General features: G+C 38.1%; 1 protein-coding gene across 33 annotated transcripts in view; it reads left to right on the top strand.

The window, feature by feature from the left end:
• Positions 1 to 19304, top strand: part of EFCAB3 (EF-hand calcium binding domain 3) — a 649184-nt gene that overhangs the window by 380909 nt on the left and 248971 nt on the right. For all 33 annotated transcript variants that reach the window (XR_011383437.1, XM_070060541.1, XM_070060535.1 and 30 more), the window contains 7 exons: positions 144 to 248; positions 795 to 848; positions 9954 to 10058; positions 10873 to 10926; positions 14067 to 14171; positions 14686 to 14739; positions 15498 to 15602. Coding sequence is in view for 32 of the 33 variants with exons in the window: in XM_070060541.1 (XP_069916642.1) it covers positions 144 to 248; positions 795 to 848; positions 9954 to 10058; positions 10873 to 10926; positions 14067 to 14171; positions 14686 to 14739; positions 15498 to 15602 (582 nt within the window). In the remaining variant the exon portion in view is untranslated. The remainder of the gene's footprint in view (positions 1 to 143; positions 249 to 794; positions 849 to 9953; positions 10059 to 10872; positions 10927 to 14066; positions 14172 to 14685; positions 14740 to 15497; positions 15603 to 19304) is intronic.

The following is a 19304-nucleotide window of genomic DNA, read 5'->3' as shown; positions in this document are numbered from 1 at the left end:
TATAAAACACACCCAGTGATCCTACAGTTGACACTTCACTTTGAAAACTAGGGTGTAATTAACTTGCATAAAACATATTTTCTGACTTGAGATAATACCATAGGATCTAAAATTCATATGTCTTCTATCTTCTCTTTTAAAAGGTGAGAAGGTTGATTCTAGTGGCCTGAAAAGTACCCTGAGGGACCTGGGGATTGAGCTCACAGATAAGGAACAAGAGAAGCTGCTGGAAACCCTATCAACTGATGGTGAGCCATCATAGAGATTCATTAAGGGTTTCTAGAAACATCATTTGTTTCTGTGGGAAAATCTCTAACTCTTTTTCTGCTTGTTTTCCTCTAAAATGTGAAGTAAGAAAAACACTAAATAAATTAAATCCTAAATTATATAGCAACCTTATCATTGTCATTTGGAGTTTATATTCTAAATTAAGAAATCTATAGACAGAAGTTGACATTAACAGAGAAACATATTGTTATCCTTAGGCCTCTAAATTGCTTATAGTATAAAAGGAGAAAAAGAAAAGAGAGAGAATATAAAATTTATCATAAAATTAAATATAGAAAAAAATAAAAGAAAGGAAGCTATACTTCTGTTGGAACAAGTAGACTCTCTCAGGTACTAATAGCAATATTTGTAACAATCAGAAACATTTCCCTAACTTAATTAATTACATCAAATGAAAGAATAACAGTTAGAGACAATTCTAAAAATGTTCTTTCTGGAATTATTTATACCATTTGAGTAATATAATTTTAGCTTTACCATTAAATGAATTGTGGTTTTTCTTATAGCTTCTGGAAAAATATATCAGAAGAGGTTACTGAAGGCTCTTAAGTCTCTCGAGGGTAAGTAGGTAACTCAGTTAAAAGAGAGATTATTTGACATTTCTCAACTTAACACCATTAAATTATGGCTCCTCAGTTTTGTAGTTTCTTATTTCTGGTTCTCAATCTATCTACGCTTGAACTAATAACATGTATCTTATGTTACAGAAAGTTCCATACACTCTTTCATTTTTTTTCAACTTTATCCCCCTCCCCCATCTTGTCACTAATAGGTATTTAATTTCAGCTATTTAATTGACTTTATATACTTGGCAAGTCTGTTTATTGAAAATTTTATTACATAAAATTACTTTTTTGTCTTGTTTTATTTTGATGGAATTTATGGTCACTGTGACAGTTAAAGCCCAATTAAGGAAACAGTTATTATGTGTGACAGAATAATGGGCTTATTATGAGGACTAGACTATGCAATTGTGAAAGCTGGTGAATAAATCTTTTTTTAAGTCTGCTGCCTTATTTTAGTGGTGGGCCTGATGTTCTGAAACCATGGTAGTAGCAAGGCCAGAAGACAAAGGAAAGCTGTACATGAAAGGGTGGGAAGGACAGAACAAAATATAACTCATGGGGAAAATTTGGAATCCACGTCCATCTCACTTCCCCTACCCTTAAGAGTATGAGTGACCTGCGGAAGAAAGTGGTACTGCTGCGTGGCCATGACTAGGACAATGAAGCAGATGTGGCAAGAGCAGGAGGTTCTGTAGGCCTCGCTTCTTCCCAGTGACAACCTGGTGAGCCAGGAGACAGGAGCATCGTGAGCTGTAGTGGCACCTGGACCCCTTACCCTGACTCAGAGTGTAACAGCTGCTTCCCTTGTGCCTTTCAAATCTCATGCAAATTTTTCTGAGGCATCCGGAACTGTACAGGGAAGGTAATTTGTAGGAACATAATTATTGTTCAGTTGATTTGACACAGTGAAACTACCATCATCTCTCACCTTGGTGATTTAACACTCTTAGATCCCTTTTTAGCCTTCCTTATCTTTAAAATAAAAACAGAACAACTGTCTTTCATTCAACCAAAACTACACTAATCCTTTCCTTAGTAGATGTTACAAAATCCTTGGACCCCTTACCTACCTAGGTCATGTTTATTTCTTTTCTAGCTGAGTCACATTCCTCCTGTAATTTAAACACTGTGATATAAGGCTAACTACTGTAACAAAACTTACATTGCTAGCAGGGCAATGGAAGAGGAAGAAAAAATAATTCATTAAAACATTAAAAATATTTATAGTATACTTCATTGTCCTAGTCACAGGGACTGTAATACTCATATATAGAAGTGGGCATGATGAGCAGGGTTCTCAAAAGACTTTCTACAGCATCTTTATCACCTTAAAAGGGTTGTCTTAAATTGTCCTAGACAATAGGACCTTTGAAATTTCCACAAACTGGAAGGATTTTGGAATTTTGTTTACTTTAATTTTCTACCTTTTGACATGCCTGAGTCTTACCAAGTTGTTTAGAGTAGTTGCTACTTCTTACTCACCAAGTCCAATCAGCATTTCATCATAGGCATAATAAATTAACATGATACCTTGTGCAATAAAAAAGCAATCAAGACTCTGTTGACTAGATTATAACCTAGGACTTCAGAGTTGATATAGCCCTGAGATAGGATAGTGGGGCTGTATTGTTGGTCCTGCCAGCTGAAAGAAAAGTTCTCGTGGGTTATAAGTTTAAAGGGGGAAAAGGATTTACCTGATCTAGTAATCGCATACCAAGTACCAAGAGAGTTGTTGATTTTCATCAGTAACAAAACCACATCTGGAATATACCTGCTATTGGAAAGAACTCCTAATAAAATATAATAATAAATTATCATTCTCCAAGGTCTATCTTCTACAAAGACCAAATAGGCAAATTGAATGGAAATATGATAGAAATCACTATACTTGCCACCTTCCAATTTTTGATGGTGGTACTAATCTCTGCTATGCCTCCAAAATGTGGTATTGCCTTTGGTTTATGAATCTGGTAAATAAGAATAGTTCTGAGGGCCAGCATGTGGCATAGCGGGTAATGCCGCCATCTACAGTTCTGGCATCCTAGATGGGCATCAGTTCGAGTCCTGGCTGCTCCACTTCTGATCAAGCTCTCTATTGTGACCTGGAAGGGCAACAGAGGATGGCCCAAGTGCTTGGGTCCCTATGCGTACATAGAAGACCTGGAAGAAGCTCCTGGCTCCTGACTCCTGGCTCCTGGCTTGGATCAGCACAGCTCAGGCCATTGCGGCCATCTAGGGAGTGAACCAGCAGATGGAAGACCTCTCTCTCTCTCTCTCTCTACCTCTGCCTTTCAAATAAATAAAATAAATCTTTTAAAAAAGAATAATTCTGCCATAATGTCACTCACTCCACCAGTCAGGGAACATTTGAGGGAATTTTGTCAGTTGCTCAGTATATGTATTCCAACTCTGTATTTGGAGTTGGGAGAGGGAGGGAGGTGAAAATCAGAGTTTGATGATCCTCCAGACCCACTTCATGATAGAACCGAGCCAGAGCCCCATTATGATGACCATCTCATCTTTATAAGCCCCTAGATGGTGTGCCTCAGTTGCATTTTATGCTTCCAGGAATTAGTGCTGCTTCAGAGCCAGTTTACAATACCTCCCGAAAAGTCTGCTTTTATCTCTTTGTCCAGTGCCCAACTGTATGAGTAAATATCTACTGATTTTATCTTCAAGGAGACCCTGTTTTCCATTCAACCAAGGGGTTTTGTTTTTTGTGAACTGGCTCAAGGCCTGGAAATTAAGAAGCTATGATTCTATTTTGTTATTGTTCAAGTCAAACTTTTGTCAACCCTCCCCCCTCCCAACTAAGGCTTTATTTGCTTAATCAGACCAAGAAAGACTTTATTAAGATGCCCATTTATTTCAGCTGTAGGGATAGTGACAATTTAGTCAATGTCAGCTATTTCAGAGATAAATCTTTCTGATCATAACCTTGACTTTTTTGCCTATTGTTGTAATTATATACGTCTTGTGTCTTTGGCAGTGAAATGCCACCAGTTTGGCCCCTGCCAATTCAGGATTCTGAATCCAGAGATCTCAGTTATGGCAGCATCTCCTACTATTATTTCTACTCTACAGAGACTATCTACCATCTTAGAGGTTGTCTAGGGTGCTGGTACTCTGGTATCTTCTAGACCAGAGGTCAGAAAACTATGGCCTATTGGCCAGTGCAGCATGCTAGCGGTTGTGAAAATAATGATACAGTTTTATTGACACATAGCCACTCTTTTCTGTTTCTGTTCTATCTGTAGCTACTTTTACACCACAATGGCAGAGATATGGTTGCTAAAGAGACTACATGGCCAGCAAATCCACAGCTGTAGCCCTCCTCTAGACATTCCCAGAAAACATAGCTAGAAGGTGGATTATCAGGTCTTACATGATAAATCTACTCCAACACTTTAATGTGCCTACACTTTTATACACTCTTTATAGCTATGCTGTTCAAGACCCTACCCAATAGCCAAACATAGCCTTAGAGCACTTAAAATGTGGCTACTCCAAATTGACAATTGCAGTAAGTGTAAAATATATACTAGGTTTCAAAGACCTAGCACAAAGATATGTAAAATAGCTGGTTAATAATATTTATTTAGTTATGTTTTAAAATTATAATTTTCTTAGCTATATTGGGTTAAGTGAAATATACTGTTAAAATTTATTTACCTATATTTATTTTTTATTGTGGCTATCAAAGAATTAAAAACTATATATTTGTCTCAATTTAAAAATTTAATTGTAGTTTTATTGGACAGCACTACTATGTAATATACAAAGTAATTTTAGACATTTGAATTTTTTTAAGATTTGTTTCTTTCTTTATTTATTTTTTAACTTTTATTTAGTAAATATAAATTTCCAAAGTACAGTTTATGGATTACAATGGCTGCCCTGCCCATAATTTCCCTCCCACTCACACCCCTCCCATCTCCCGCTCCCTCTCCCATTCCATTCGCATCAAGATTCATTTTCAATTATCTTTATATACAGAATATCGATTTAGTATATATTAAGTAAAGATTTCATTAGTTTGCACCCACACAGAAACACAGAGTGTAAAATACTGTTTCAGTAATAGTTATAGCATTACTTCACATTGGACAACACATTAAGGACAGATCCCACATGAGGAGTAAGTATACAGTGACTCCTGTTGTTGACTTAACAATTTGACACTCTTGCTTATGGCATAAGTAATCTCCCTAGGCTCTAGTCATGAGTTGCCAAGGCTTTGGAAGCCTTTTGAGTTCGCTGACTTCGATCTTATTCAGACAGGGTCTTAGTCAAAGTGGAAGTTCTCTCCTCCCTTCAGAGAAAGGTACCTCCTTCTTTGATGGCCCATTCTTTCCACTGGGATCGCACTCGCAGAGATCTTCCATTTAGGTCTTCTTTTTTTTTTTTTTTTCCAGAGTGTCTTGGCTTTCCATGCCTAAAATACTCTCATGGGCTCTTCAGCCAGATCCAAATGCCTTAAGGGCTGATTCTGAGGCCAGAGTGCTATTTAGGACATCTGCCATTCTATGAGTCTGCTGTGTATCCCGCTTCCCATGTTGGATCGTTCTCTCCCTTTTTGATTCTATCAGCTAGTATTAGCACACACTAGTCTTGTTTATGTGATCCCTTTGGTTCTTAGTCCTATCATTATGATCAATTGTGAACTGAAATTGATCACTTGGACTAGTGAGATGGCATTGGTACATGCCACCTTAATGGGATTGTTGGGATCCCCTGGCATGATTCTAACTCCACCATTTGGGGCAAGTCTGATTGAGCATGTCCCAAATTGTACATCTCCCTCTCTTATTCCCACTCTTATATTTAACAGGGATCCATTTTCAGTTAAGTTTCAACACTTAAGAATAATTGTGTGTTAATTACAGAGTTCAATCAATAGTACTAGAGCAAAAAAAAAATACTAAAATGGATAAAGTATTACATTGTACATCAACAGTCAGGACAAGAGCTGATCAAGTCACTGTTTCTCGTAGTGTCCATTTCACTTCAACAGGTTTCCTCTTTGGTGCTCAGTTGTCACCGATCAGGGAGAACATATGATACTTGTTCCTCTGGGACTGGCTTAATTCACTCAGCATGATGTTTTCCAAATTCCTCCATCTAGTTGCAAATGACCAGATTTCATTGTTTTTGACTGCTGTATAGTATTCTACAGAGTACACATCCCATAATTTCTTTATCCAGTCTACTGTTAATGGGCATTGGGGTTGATTCCAGGTCTTAGCTATTGCAAATTGAGCTTCAATAAACATTAAAGTGCAGACAGCTTTTTTGTTCACCAATTTAATTTCCTTTGTGTAAATTCCAAGGAGTGGGATGGCTGGGTTGAATGGTAGGGTTATATTCAGGTTTCTGAGGAATCTCCAGACTGACTTCCATAGTGGCTTAACCAGTTTGCATTCCCACCAGCAGTGGGTTAGTGTCCCTTTTTCCCCACATCCTCTCCAGCATTTATTGTTGGTAGTTTTATGAATGTGAGCCATTCTAACTGGGGTGAGGTGAAACCTCACTGTGGTTTTGATTTGCATTTCCCTGATTGCTAGTGATCCTGAACATTTTTTCATGTGTCTGTTGGCCATTTGGATTTCTTCTTTTGAAAAATGTCTATTGAGGTCCTTGGCCCATCTCTTAAGTGGGTTGTTTGTTTTGATGTTGTGGAGTTTCTTGATTTCTTTGTAGATTCTGGTTACCAACCCTTTATATGTTGCATAGTTTGCAAATATTTTTTCCCATTCTGTTGGTTGCCTCTTCACTTTCCTGACTGTATCTTTTGAAGTATTCTTTATTTATTTGAAAGTCAGAGTTACACAGAGATAGAAGGAATGGCAGAGAGAGAGAGGGAGGGAGGGATGGAGGGAGGGAGAGAGAGAGAGAGAGAGATCTTCCATCCACTAGTTCACTCCCCAACTGGCCGCAATGGTCGAAGCTACACAGATCCGAAGCCAAGAGCCAGGAGCTTCCTCTAGGTTTTCCCATGTGGGTGCAGGGGCCCAAGGGCTTGGGCCATCCTCTACTGCCTTCCCAGGCCATAGCAGAGAGCTGGATCAGAAGTGGAGCAGCCGGTCTCGAACCGGCACCCATATTGGATACCGGCATTGCAGGTGGCGGCCTTACCCACTACGCCACAGCGCTGGCCTGGACATTTTAATGTCACTTAATGTAGGCCACTTTTAGGTCCAAATTTCAGTCAAATAACTGAGAAAACTTTTAGAACCATTCTAGCCACTTGTGTTAACCCAAACAATCCATAATCTCTGCTTGTGGTATATGTATATCATCAAATTCAGCTCATTCTTACATTGTATTTTCCTACCCTAATCCAACACTCTTGGGATCCTCTCTATCTATATAAATTGGCAAAATATTATAATTATTTAAGAGAGAGTAACTTTTTTCAAGTCAGACTTTGTTTCTTACTAGTAGGAGCCTGCCAGAAACCTTGATTATGTAGGTCTAGAAGCAAGGAGAGATTATGAGGAGAGATCATGAAGAAAACCAGCAGTCTCCTGCAAAGCCTCCCTCAGGGATGCAGTGAAGTGTTTCTCAGGCAAGAGGAAACTAATTTGTTGAGAAGAGGAAAAGGGACAACTTTCACCAGCAAAATAAGTTTGACATAAATTAGAGGTGCAATGTTACCTGATTCATCAGAATCTGCCTATGTTGCTATTCCAAGAGACCCTAAAATTTGAAATTTTCATTTAATTTGAATTTTAAGTTTGGTTAAACTTTGGGTTTTGTTTTAAAAATTTCAGTCTTTTTTTTCTTTTTTAATTCCAAAGACATGGATTTTTTAATTTAAAAAAGAGATGAATTTCATGTATTTCATATATACAGTTTTAAGAGCATGATACTTTCCACTTTACCCTCCCTTACTTACTTACTCTTACCTTCTCTCCTTCTTTTCCTATTTTTCTTCTAACTTTTATAATGATATACTTTAAATTTTCTTTATAATTTCAAGCTTAACCCTCCACTAAATAAAAAATCAGTAAGTAGTAAATTGGAAAACTACTATTCTTCAAGAATATAGATAAGGGCTATAAATAATCAAATTTCAAAATGTTAATTTTGCTCATATACATTACATTTTTTTAACTCTGTATAATTAGTCACCATAAATCAGGGAAAATATATGATATCTGTCTTTTTGGGATGGGCTTATTTCATTAAGCATATTGCTCTTCAATTGCATCCATTTTGCTGCAAAACAAGATTTCATTCTTTTTTGTGGCTGAGTAGTATTCCATCATGTATATATACCATAATTTCTTGATCCAGTCATCAGTTGAAGGACATCTGGGTTGATCCCAAATCTTAGCTTAGTGAATTGAGCTGCAATAAATATGTGAGTACAGATAACTCTTTCATATGCTGATTTTGTTGTCTTTGGATACAATCCTAGGAGTGGAATGGCTGGGTCATATGGTGGATCTATTTTTAGATTTCTAAGGAATCTTCTACTGTTTTCCATGATGGTTGTACAAGTTTACAGTTCCACCAGCAGTGGATTAGGGTACCTTTTCCCCACATCTTCACTAGCATTTACTATTTTGTTGTTTTTGTATAATAGGCATTATAACTGGGATGAGGTGAAACCTTGATTTTCTTTTTTTTATTTGCATTTCCCTATTGGTCAGTGATCCTGAGCATCTTTTCATGTGTCTGTTTGCTATTTGTATTTCAACCTTTGAAAAATGCCTTTTCATATCCTTAGCCCATTTATTAACGGGGTTGCTTGTTGTTATTGAGTTTCTTGAGCTCCTTATAGATCCCAAATATTAATTATTTATCAGTTTCATAGTTTACAATTTTTTATTATGTCAGTTGCTTCTTTACTTTATTGTTTTTTTTGCTATGCAGAAGCTCCTTAGCTAATATAATCTCATTTGTCTATGTTTGCCTTTATTGCCTGTGCTGCTGGGGTCTTATCTAAGAAGTCTTTGCCTATGCCAATGTCGTACAGAGTTTCCCCCATGTTTTCCTCTAGTAATTTTGGGATTTTCAGGTCTTAGGTTTAGATTCCTGATCTATTGTGAGTTGATTTTTGTATAGCATGTAAGGTCGAGGTCTTGTTTCATACTTCTGCATGCAGAGATCCAATTTTTCCTAACACCATTTGTTGAAGAGACTGTCATTTCTCCAGGGATTGGTTTTTAGCTCCTTTGTCAAATATTCATGATTGTAGATGTGTGGATTGATTTGTGGGGTCTCTAGTCTGTTCCATTGGTAGACTATTCTTGTGCCAATACCAAGCTGTTTTGATTATAACTGTCCCTTAATATGTCTTGAAATCAGATATTATGATTCCTCCAGCTTTATTTTCATTGTTTAGGATTGCTTTAACTATTTGGGGTCTCTTGTGACTCCTATGACTTTTAGGGTCAATTTTTTTTCAGGAAATACAGGTTTTTTGGCTGATCATAGAAACCTTCAGATCCCATATTCAGACCTTGACCCAGATGTTCCAAAAATTGGGGAAGAAGTCTATAAAAGTTGCTGCATCTGTAGGTGGCAGTGGGCCTGCAGTCATTGAAAATCAGCAAGAATGGCAATTGGGAGGAAAAAATTGGACATGAAGTAGAGAATGAGGAAAAACTGTAACTCCCAGTGACAAACTGGAGTACCCATCTGTATCTCCCCACTTCCAATCCCCATGATGGGTTACCCACAGAAGAAACTGATGTCTTTGACATGAAGCTGTATATTTGATCCAAGACTCAGAGAAGCCAAAGGAGGAGATACGACAGGAGTTCTAAGAGCTATAAGCCTATTTGCTCCCAAGCCAATGAAGTGAACCATTAGATAGAAAATGACATCATGAACATGTGATGGTACCTGGCATCCTGCACCGCCTTTCAGAGTACAGTGTCTGCTGTTTCACTTTTGCATTCAAAATCCCATAAATATGTCTCCCTGGCAAATTCAGCCTCAAAACAATATAGGAAAGGGAACTTTTGGATTAACTAAGTTGATGCAGTGTGAAGCCATCACAGTAATTAACAATATTATTGATAATATTACTCATGTAAAATTTTGATATAATACTTGTTTATGTTCTCACATTTTATTTTTCCTTAGGAGGGAAGGTTCATGTTAATAACCTAGACAATACTCTAGAAAGATTGGGAATTGAGCTCACAGAAAAGGAACTTACAAAGCTGTCAGAAAACCTACAAGTTGATGGTGAGCATTTTAGCTCTCTTCAGACCATCTTTTTATCTTTGCCTTATTATCAGATATATTTTAAGAGTAGATTTAATTAGAGAAAGGTACACGCTAGAAAAATTGGATAAGAGTCCAAGTAAGAAGAAATCTAGGATCTTCACAATGATTAAACTAAAATCAGCATAACTGATCTGTTCCTATGTGTACCAAGAATTGTTCAATGTACTATTAGGACCATAAAATACATAGATTGCTAAGAGAGTAATTATTGGGTTATGAAAAACTATAGAGAACTCAACAAGGCCCATTCTTCTATCCATCCCTCTTTCTGTTGAAATCTTTTTTTAACTTTTATTTAATGAATATAAACTTCCAAAGTACAGCTTATAGATTACAATTGCTTCCCCCCCCCCATAACTTCCCTCCCACCCTCAACCCTCCCCACTCCTGCTCCCTCTCCCCTTCCATTCACATCATTTTCAATTATCTTTATATACAGGAGATCAATTTAGCATATATTAAGTAAAGCTTTCTTCTGTTGAAATCTTAACTCTGAAATGAATTCACAGAATTCTTGATCAACTCCAGTGATATCTTTAACTGTGATTTATAAAGGTTTCCAAAACACTGTGGGGAGTACATTTTCTTGACCCGGATTCTAAGAAATGAGAGCTTCCTATTAAGAGAGATAGCATTAATTCTGTGAGGTCCAGAAATTTAATAGATTGCAGGTAAAATAAAAATATAAGAAATTTATGTGCTTTTCCAGAAAATACATGTCTTAACTTTTTCTGAGTTTCTGATATTATCTTCATTGAACTTTTTCTTGTAGTTACTGGGAAGACGGATCTGAAAGAGGTGATGGACAGAGTAAAAGCTACTACAGGTTAGCAAGAAATTATAATTATGAGATGTTTAATATTTATAGTAATTATATTTTATCATTATCCCTTAATCATTATGTCAGTTATGTTTGGCATTTGCCTCCTTATTTGCTAAATGCTTAAAGTCAATTGTTAGCATTATACTTGTTTTCTAGTATATTTTTCATTTATATATTTTGCTCTTTTCTTTGTACAACAGCCAAAATTGGTAAAATAATAAAGTTTTTGTAAACACCCAGATAATTTATTTTTTATTTTTATAACTTTTATTTAATGAATATAAATTTCCAAAGCACAGCTTATGGATTACAACAGCTTTTCCCCCTCATAATTTCCCTCCACCCACAACCCTCCCATCTCCTGCTCCCTGTCCCCTTCCATTCACATCAAGATTCATTTTTTTTTTTTTGATAGGCAGAGTGGACAGTGAGAGAGACAGAGAGAAAGGTCTTCCTTTGCCGTTAGTTCACCCTCCAATGGCCACCACGACCGGCACACTGCGACCGGCGTACCACACTGATCCGATGGCAGGAGCCAGGTACTTATCCTGGTCTCCCATGGGGTGCAGGGTCCAAGGACTTGGGCCATCCTCCACTGCACTCCCTGGCCACAGCAGAAAGCTGGCCTGGAAGAGGGGCAACCAGGACAGAATCCAGTGCCCCAACCAGGACTAGAACCTGGTGTGCCGGCGCCGCAAGGCAGAGGATTAGCCTAGTGAGCCGCAGCGCCGGCCCAAGATTCATTTTCAATTATCTTTATATACAGAAGAACAATTTAGCATATATTAAGTAAAGCTTTCAACAGTTTGCAGCCACACAGAAACACAAAGTGTAAAATACTGTTTCAGTACTAGTTATAGCATTAAATAACAATGTACAGCACATTTAGGACAGAGATCCTACATGAGGAGTAAGTGCACAGTGACTCCTGTTGTTGACTTAACAAACTGACACTCTTCTTTATGGAGTCAGTAATCCCCCTAGGCTCTTGTCATGAGTTGCCAAGGCTATGGAGGCCTTTTGAGTTCGCCGACTCTGATCATAGTTAGACAAGGTCGTAGTCAAGGTGGAAGTACTCTCCTCCCTTCAGAGAAAGGTACCTCCTTCTTTGATGACCTGTTCTTTCCACTGGGATCTCACTCACAGAGATCTTTCATTTAGGTGTTTTTTGTTTTGTTTTGTTTGTTTGTTTGTTTGTTTGCCAGAGTGTCTTGGCTTTCCATGCCTGAGAAACTCTCATGGGCTTTTTAGCCAGATCCGAATGCCTTAAGGGCTGATTCTGAGGCCAGAGTGCTATTTAGGACATCTGCCATTCTACGAATCTGCTGTGTATCCCACTTCCCATGTTGGATCATTCTCTCCTTCTTAATTCTATCAGCTAGTATTATCAGACACTAGTCTTGTTTATGTGATCCCTTTGGTTCTTAGTCCTATCATTATGATCAATTGTGAACTGAAATTGATCACTTGGACTAGTGAGATGGCATTGGTACATGCCACCTTGATGGGATTGTATTGGAATCCCCTGGCATGATTCCAACTCCACCATTTGGGGCAAGTCAATTTAGGATTGAGCATGTCCCAAATTGTACATCTCTTTCCTCTCTTATTCCCACTCTTATATTTAACAGGGATCCATTTTCAGTTAAGTTTCAACACTTAAGAAGAATTGTGTATTAATTACAGAGTTCAACCAATAGTATTAAATAGAACAAAAAAAAATACTAAAAAGGATAAAGTATTAAGTTGTTCATCAACAATCAGGGCAAGGGATGATCAAGTCACCGTTTCTCATAGTGTCCATTTCACTTCAACAGATTTCCTTTTTAGTGCTTGGTTAGTTGTCACCGATCAGGGAGAACATACAATACTTGTCCCTTTGGGACTGGCTTATTTCACTCAGCATGTTGTTTTCCAGATTCCTCCATCTTGTTGCAAATGACCGGATTTCATTGTTTTTGACTGCTGTATAGTATTCTATAGAGTACACATCCCATAATTTCTTTATCCAGTCTATCGTTGATGGGCATTTAAGTTGATTCCAGGTCTTAGCTATTGTGAATTGAGCTGCAATAAACATTAAGGTGCAGACAGCTTTTTTTGCTCGCCAATTTAATTTCTTTGGGTAAATTCCAAGGAGTGGGATGGCTGGGTTGAATGGTAGGGTTATATTCAGGTTTCTGAGGAATCTCCAGACTGACTTCCATAGTGGCTTAACCAGTTTGCATTCCCACTAACAGTGCGTTAGTGTCCCTTTTTCCGCACATCCTCGCCAGCATCTGTTGTTGGTAGATTTCTGAATGTGAGCCATTCTAACCAGGGTGAGGTGAAACCTCATTGTGGTTTTGATTTGCATTTCCCTGATTGCTAGTGATCCTGAACATTTTTTCATGTGCCTATTGGCCATTTGGATTTCTTCTTTTGAAAAATGTCTAATGAGGTCCTTGGCCCATCTCTTAAGTGGTAAACACCAAGATGATTTATAACGATGAGACTATGGTAGGTGTTTGGCAGAGTAGTTGCTTGGGATTCCCACATCCTGTATCAGAGTGCCTGGGTTTGAGTCCTGGCTCTGTTCCTGACTCTAGCTCCCTGCTAATGATACCCTAGGAGGCAGCAAGGAATGGCTCAGGTAGTAGCGCCCCTGTCACCCATGTGGGAAGGCCAGATTGATTTTCCAGCTCCTGCCTTTTCCCTCCTCGGCCCTGGCTGTTGCAGGCATTTGATAAGTGAACTAGCAGATAGGAGATATCCTCTATCTCTCTCTCTCTTTCTTTCCATCTCCCTCTCTCTCTTTTTCTCTCTGCCTTTCAAAAAATGAGACTAAAAGATCTACATTTGGTGATAAATTATTTAAATAAATCATTCACAATATTCTAATTCAGTAGAGAGATGCATATGTGGGTTTCATTGGATGCAGAGTCGCCTTGCCACTATCATCATGTGTATGCCTTCTTTTATTGGCACATAGAGACCAAAGGGTTTTTCTTTGAATATTCTAGTCAGTATCCATGTACAGGCTTCATTGTTCTCTGCTCTTCATGCATTACTCACTCATGCTACAGAGCCATAGATTAGATGAAATTTAGAATCATTTGCTGAAATTTTAAACTCATATATGTAGTAATACAAATATTTTATAGGAGGAGAAATTGATGCCAGAGATGTGAAAACTGTTCTGAGTAACATGGGAATAGAATTTACTGATGAGGAACACTTAAAACTGGTGAAAAATCTGCCTGTCAATGGTAAGCATTTCAAATGCTGATATTCATAGTTTTTAAGCTGTTTTTGAAAACTTCTAAAACTATCTTCAATTCTCAAGACAGAAAAAAAAATCCATCTCTAAATAATTTGTGTATTTATTTATTATGAGGGAATTTGCATATATGCAGTTTAATTTTTAGTTTTAGAATAGCACCTCTATGATGTTGAATTACGCTATCAAAGGGAAAATATTTCTAGGGTTACCCTTATTATTTAGACAACTATAGGTGATTGTGAGAAAAAGGAAAGGGTGATATTAAAGTAAAAAAGGATAAAAAGTGAGAGATGTAAGCACTCACACACGTGAGTTGTGAATGTTGTCGAATGCCATTTGTGATAAATTTTTGGATAGCTTCACCATATTATAAAATTTTCTTAGATTTGTCTTAATGGAAGAAATTATCACAGAATATAATAAAAGATTCATTTGCTGAAATAATTTTAGAGAATAGTCATGCCATTTTTTTATAAATTGAATTTTACCTTTTTTTATAGATGAAAACAAGATCTTTAAGAGCAGGTTGTTAGAAGCTGTCAAGTCTCTTAAAGGTAAGTGAGAAGTATAATGAGACTGCAACTATGAGACTCTTAGATTTATAAAACATTGAATTTATAGGTTATTACATCTCTCATAAAGTTATAAATGTGCATTTATGCATATAACAAAGTTATACTTTTTGAGGAGCCTAGTCTTAGTTTATCTATGCTCATAGATGAGTTTTATGTTCCTTCTTAGAATAAAAGTTCCATACTCACGATTTTCTAAATTTTACAGAAATGAAAACATCAAATTTCAAGTTTGCATAATGAAAAGTTACAGAAATGATTAGCAATGATTCAGAGGATTTAATCAGCAGTAAATAAAAATTGAACTTAGAGTTTAGTAATCAAAGGTCAAACCCACATGTTGTTCAGAAATGAAGAATGTTTACCTCCAGGACCAGAGTTCCCTGAACATATATAAAAGTCATTTTAAACTCTGTTTTATGTAGGCGGATCCTCAAGACAAATCTCAAGGGAAATGGCTTCAAGTCTAACTTCAGAATTGATTTTTAAAGGGCTTAAACTATATGGTCTCTATGCTAAAACTGTTGACCATTCATTGATTTTTTTGCTTTAAAACAAATATTCTGAACCTGAGGTTAGTAGAATTTGATAGAATCCTTGAATAGGCATTAGTGGGTAGATAACTTTCCTGAAATAGTATGCAAATGTTGTACTGCTTACGAAATTCATAATTGGGTGTATATTTCAAGAGAAGAACTTCCTTTTTAGGGTCATTCAGTATTCTTTGTTACTTTCTTTAGGTGGGAAAGTAAATGTCAACAACCTTGACACCATCCTGGACAATCTGGGAATTAAGCTGTCAAATACAGAACTAAAAGATCTGACTCAAAACATGCAAGTTGGTGGTGAGCATGTTTTAAGATACCATGTGTTATAGTTGTTTTAGTGCTGCTTTAACAATTTCACAGACTGGGTAATATGTAAAGAGCAGATTCCAATCCCAAAAAGACAAATATCTTATGTTTTACCTGATTTGTGGTAACCAATATATGGAGTACCAAGAAAATGTAATGTATAGGAGTCAAACTGCCATTTTGAGATTTGATTATCGTTTATAACTCTTATCTCTGCTCTTGAGGAATAGTGGGTTTTTTACTTAGTACTTAATTCTTTATTTGCTGGATGATTGACCTTGTGATTATAAAGTGAGTTGAAAGTATGTCTTTGTAAAAATTAAAAATAAAAATAAGAAAGAAAGAGAGAGGTTAGGAACGAGGGAGGGATGGTAGGGAAGGTGGGGTGTCTCATTATGCTCTTAAAACTGCATATATGAAATACAAAGGCTTAACCCACTACACCACAACACCTGCCCCTTGAGTTTTCTATAAATAAAATTATGTCATCTGCAAACACTGACTGTTTGACTTCCTCCCTTCCAATTAGGGCATCTTTTATTTCTTTCTCTTGTGTACTATGTTGAATAAAAATGATAAGAGTAGGCATCCTTGTCTTGCTTGACGTTAGCTATTAACTTGTTATATATGACTTTTATTATGTTGAAATATGTTCCTTCTATATGTAATTCAGTCAGAATTATCATGAAGTGATATTAAACTTTAATGTTAAATGTTTTATCTATTGAGATGACATTTCATTTCTGTCTTCAGCTATGGATATGGTATATCACATTTATTGATGTAAAATTGTTGAAACATCCTTGAATCCTTGGTATGAATACTGCTTGATCATAATGAAAGATCTTTTGAATGTGCTGTTGGATTCAGTTTGATAATATTTTGTTGAGGATTTTTGAATCTGTGTTCATCAAGGATATTGGCCTGTACCTTTCTGTTTTTGCTGTGTCATTGCCTGATTTTGGTATCAAAATAATGCTTTCCTCATAGAATGAATTTGACAGAATTATCTCTTCTGCTTTTTGAAGTAATTTAAGGATTGGCATTAGTTCTTAAATGTATTGTGCAATGCAACGTTGAAGCTCTCTGGTTCTGGGCTTTTCTCATTATTGAATTGCCTAAGTAGTTTCTAATGATTCAAATGTGATAAGGTATGTGTGTCCAAAAATTTGTTCAATTCCACCAAATTATTAAATTTATTGTCATATGTTGTTCATAGTAATTTCTAATAATCCTTTTGTATTTCTGTGGGGACAGTGGTAATGTTTCCCTTTTCATTTCTTATTCTATATATTTGAGTCTTCTCTGTTTTTCTATTTTTTATCAGTCTTTTCAAAGAACAGGTTTTGGTTCCACTGAATTTTTTTCTAATTTTTCTATTTTTTATTTAATTAGTTTTAACTTTGATTTTTTTTTTTAAAGATATTTAATTATTTGAAAATCAGAGTTACAGAGAAGGAGAGAAAGAGGTGAAGGGTTAAAAAGTTAAAAGCCGCCCCCCCCCCCCAACCTCCTCTGGTGAACTTTCCTGACCTTGTTAGATTTGCTCTGCATAGCCATTAGTCAGTAAATTACCCCAATGTGAGCAGTAACCTCAGTTTCACCTAAGTGAGATAGAAGAAGTCACCATATATCTCTGCCTCCTGGACCCCTGACTCCACCATGTGTCCCTTATCGCCATTCGGCTGCATTCCTAGGTATCACTCCCTGTATTCATAAATCAACTGGTTGTAAAATCACTTAACTTGTATCAATTATTTACTCTATACCACTGTCTGCTCTATGCAATGATTGATTTTCTTTGTTTCAATGTGTATAAAAACCCCAACCCAAGACTATTCGAGGCCGCTCGCCTGTACTGGGACGGGGGCCCCGACATGTCGGAACATCAATAAACTTTACCCTTTGTTAATTACATGAGAGAAGGTCTCTTGGAGCGTTTTTGGGGTGGCAAGAGCAATTCAACTCTAATTCGACTGTAACATATGGAGGTCCCACCGAGATGGCTCTGCTGCCCACGGACGTCTCCAACGGACATCTCTCGGGGTAAGTAAAGGCGCCTAAAGGATAGGGACTCTGTGCACGTGCATTTCTGTTTCTGTATCTGGTTCAGGCCTGAAGCTGTTTCGGGCTGGCACGGTAGACGTTGGGTGGCAGACGTGCCAGGAAGCCACAACGCTACAGCCTCGAGGGACGCCTCGGGAGGACCGGGAGACTGAGGACGCTCAGCGAAACTCCCATCTGGAATTCCCGCGGTCGGGAATTCGGTGCCAGCATCAGTATTCACCCTTTGTCTTTCAGGTTTTACTTCTATTGCATAAACTGTTTTCAGACTCACATTTTGTGTTGCCGGCATTGTCACAGGACTCTGATGTGGTTCCGGAGTCTGTGTTTGTCTGTTTGTGTGTGGCATTGTCGCGAGACTCTGATGTGGTCCCGGAGTCTGCATTTGTAGGTTCTGATGTGGTTCCGGAACTTGCATTTGTATTGTCGGCATTGTCACAGGACTCTGATGTGGTTCCGGAGTCTGTGTTTGTCTGTTTGTGTGTGGCATTGTCGCGAGACTCTGATGTGGTCCCGGAGTCTGCATTTGTAGGTTCTGATGTGGTTCCGGAACTTGCATTTGTATTGTCGGCATTGTCACAGGACTCTGATGTGGTTCCGGAGTCTGTGTTTGTCTGTTTGTGTGTGGCATTGTCGCGAGACTCTGATGTGGTCCCGGAGTCTGCATTTGTAGGTTCTGATGTGGTTCCGGAACTTGCATTTGTATTGTCGGCATTGTCACAGGACTCTGATGTGGTTCCGGAGTCTGTGTTTGTCTGTTTGTGTGTGGCATTGTCGCGAGACTCTGATGTGGTCCCGGAGTCTGCATTTGTAGGTTCTGATGTGGTTCCGGAACTTGCATTTGTATTGTCGGCATTGTCACAGGACTCTGATGTGGTTCCGGAGTCTGTGTTTGTCTGTTTGTGTGTGGCATTGTCGCGAGACTCTGAAGTGGTCCCGGAGTCTGCATTTGTAGGTTCTGAAGTGGTTCCGGAACTTGCATTCGTATCTGTGTCTGTGTGTCAGTGTGGTTCTCGGACCCCATCTGGGACTCTGTAGGGGGGCAGGCTCCCCACCTCTGTAGGAACGAAGTGGTCGCTCCGCAGGCGTGAGGCCGATGTTCCATTTTTGTCTTTTTTGTTTTGTTCAGTGCCTTTTTGTGAGTCTCTTTGGTGTTTGTTTTTGGCTATTTGTATTTGCCTTTCTGAAATTCAGACAATGGGACGGATTTAGACAACTCTTAGAAAGGGAGACTAACCACCCTTTGTTCTGCAGATTGGCCTACCTTTGAAGTAGGATGGGCGCCTAAGGGCACCCTTGACATCCTGGTCTGGCAAGATCTGGTAAAAACTCCCTTTCCTGGTTAAAGCCTCTTTTATTCCCTCAGAAACAACCTTCAAAAAAAAATTTTAGTCGTCCAGGACCGTCCCAGCAAAGCAGATAAAAAAACTAAGACTTCAGCCTCGGCGCCGCTCTATTCTGTTTTACAGGGCGACTCTGAAGATTTGATTTTCCCTCCTCCCTACCAGCCGCCCGGCCCTGGCTGTGGGGCCGGCAGCGGGGGCCACAGGAGGGGCTAAGAGAAGCAGCTCCCCAGGGGCCAGCAGATCCCTCCACTTTCCCTTCACAGGCAGCAGGGAAACCCCTGCT

The sequence above is a fragment of the Oryctolagus cuniculus genome, chromosome 17 (genome assembly GCF_964237555.1).
Source record: "Oryctolagus cuniculus chromosome 17, mOryCun1.1, whole genome shotgun sequence".
Classification (NCBI taxonomy): domain Eukaryota; kingdom Metazoa; phylum Chordata; class Mammalia; order Lagomorpha; family Leporidae; genus Oryctolagus; species Oryctolagus cuniculus.
The sequence above is the reverse complement of the archived record's forward strand: the minus strand, read 5'-3'. Positions and strand labels throughout refer to the sequence as shown.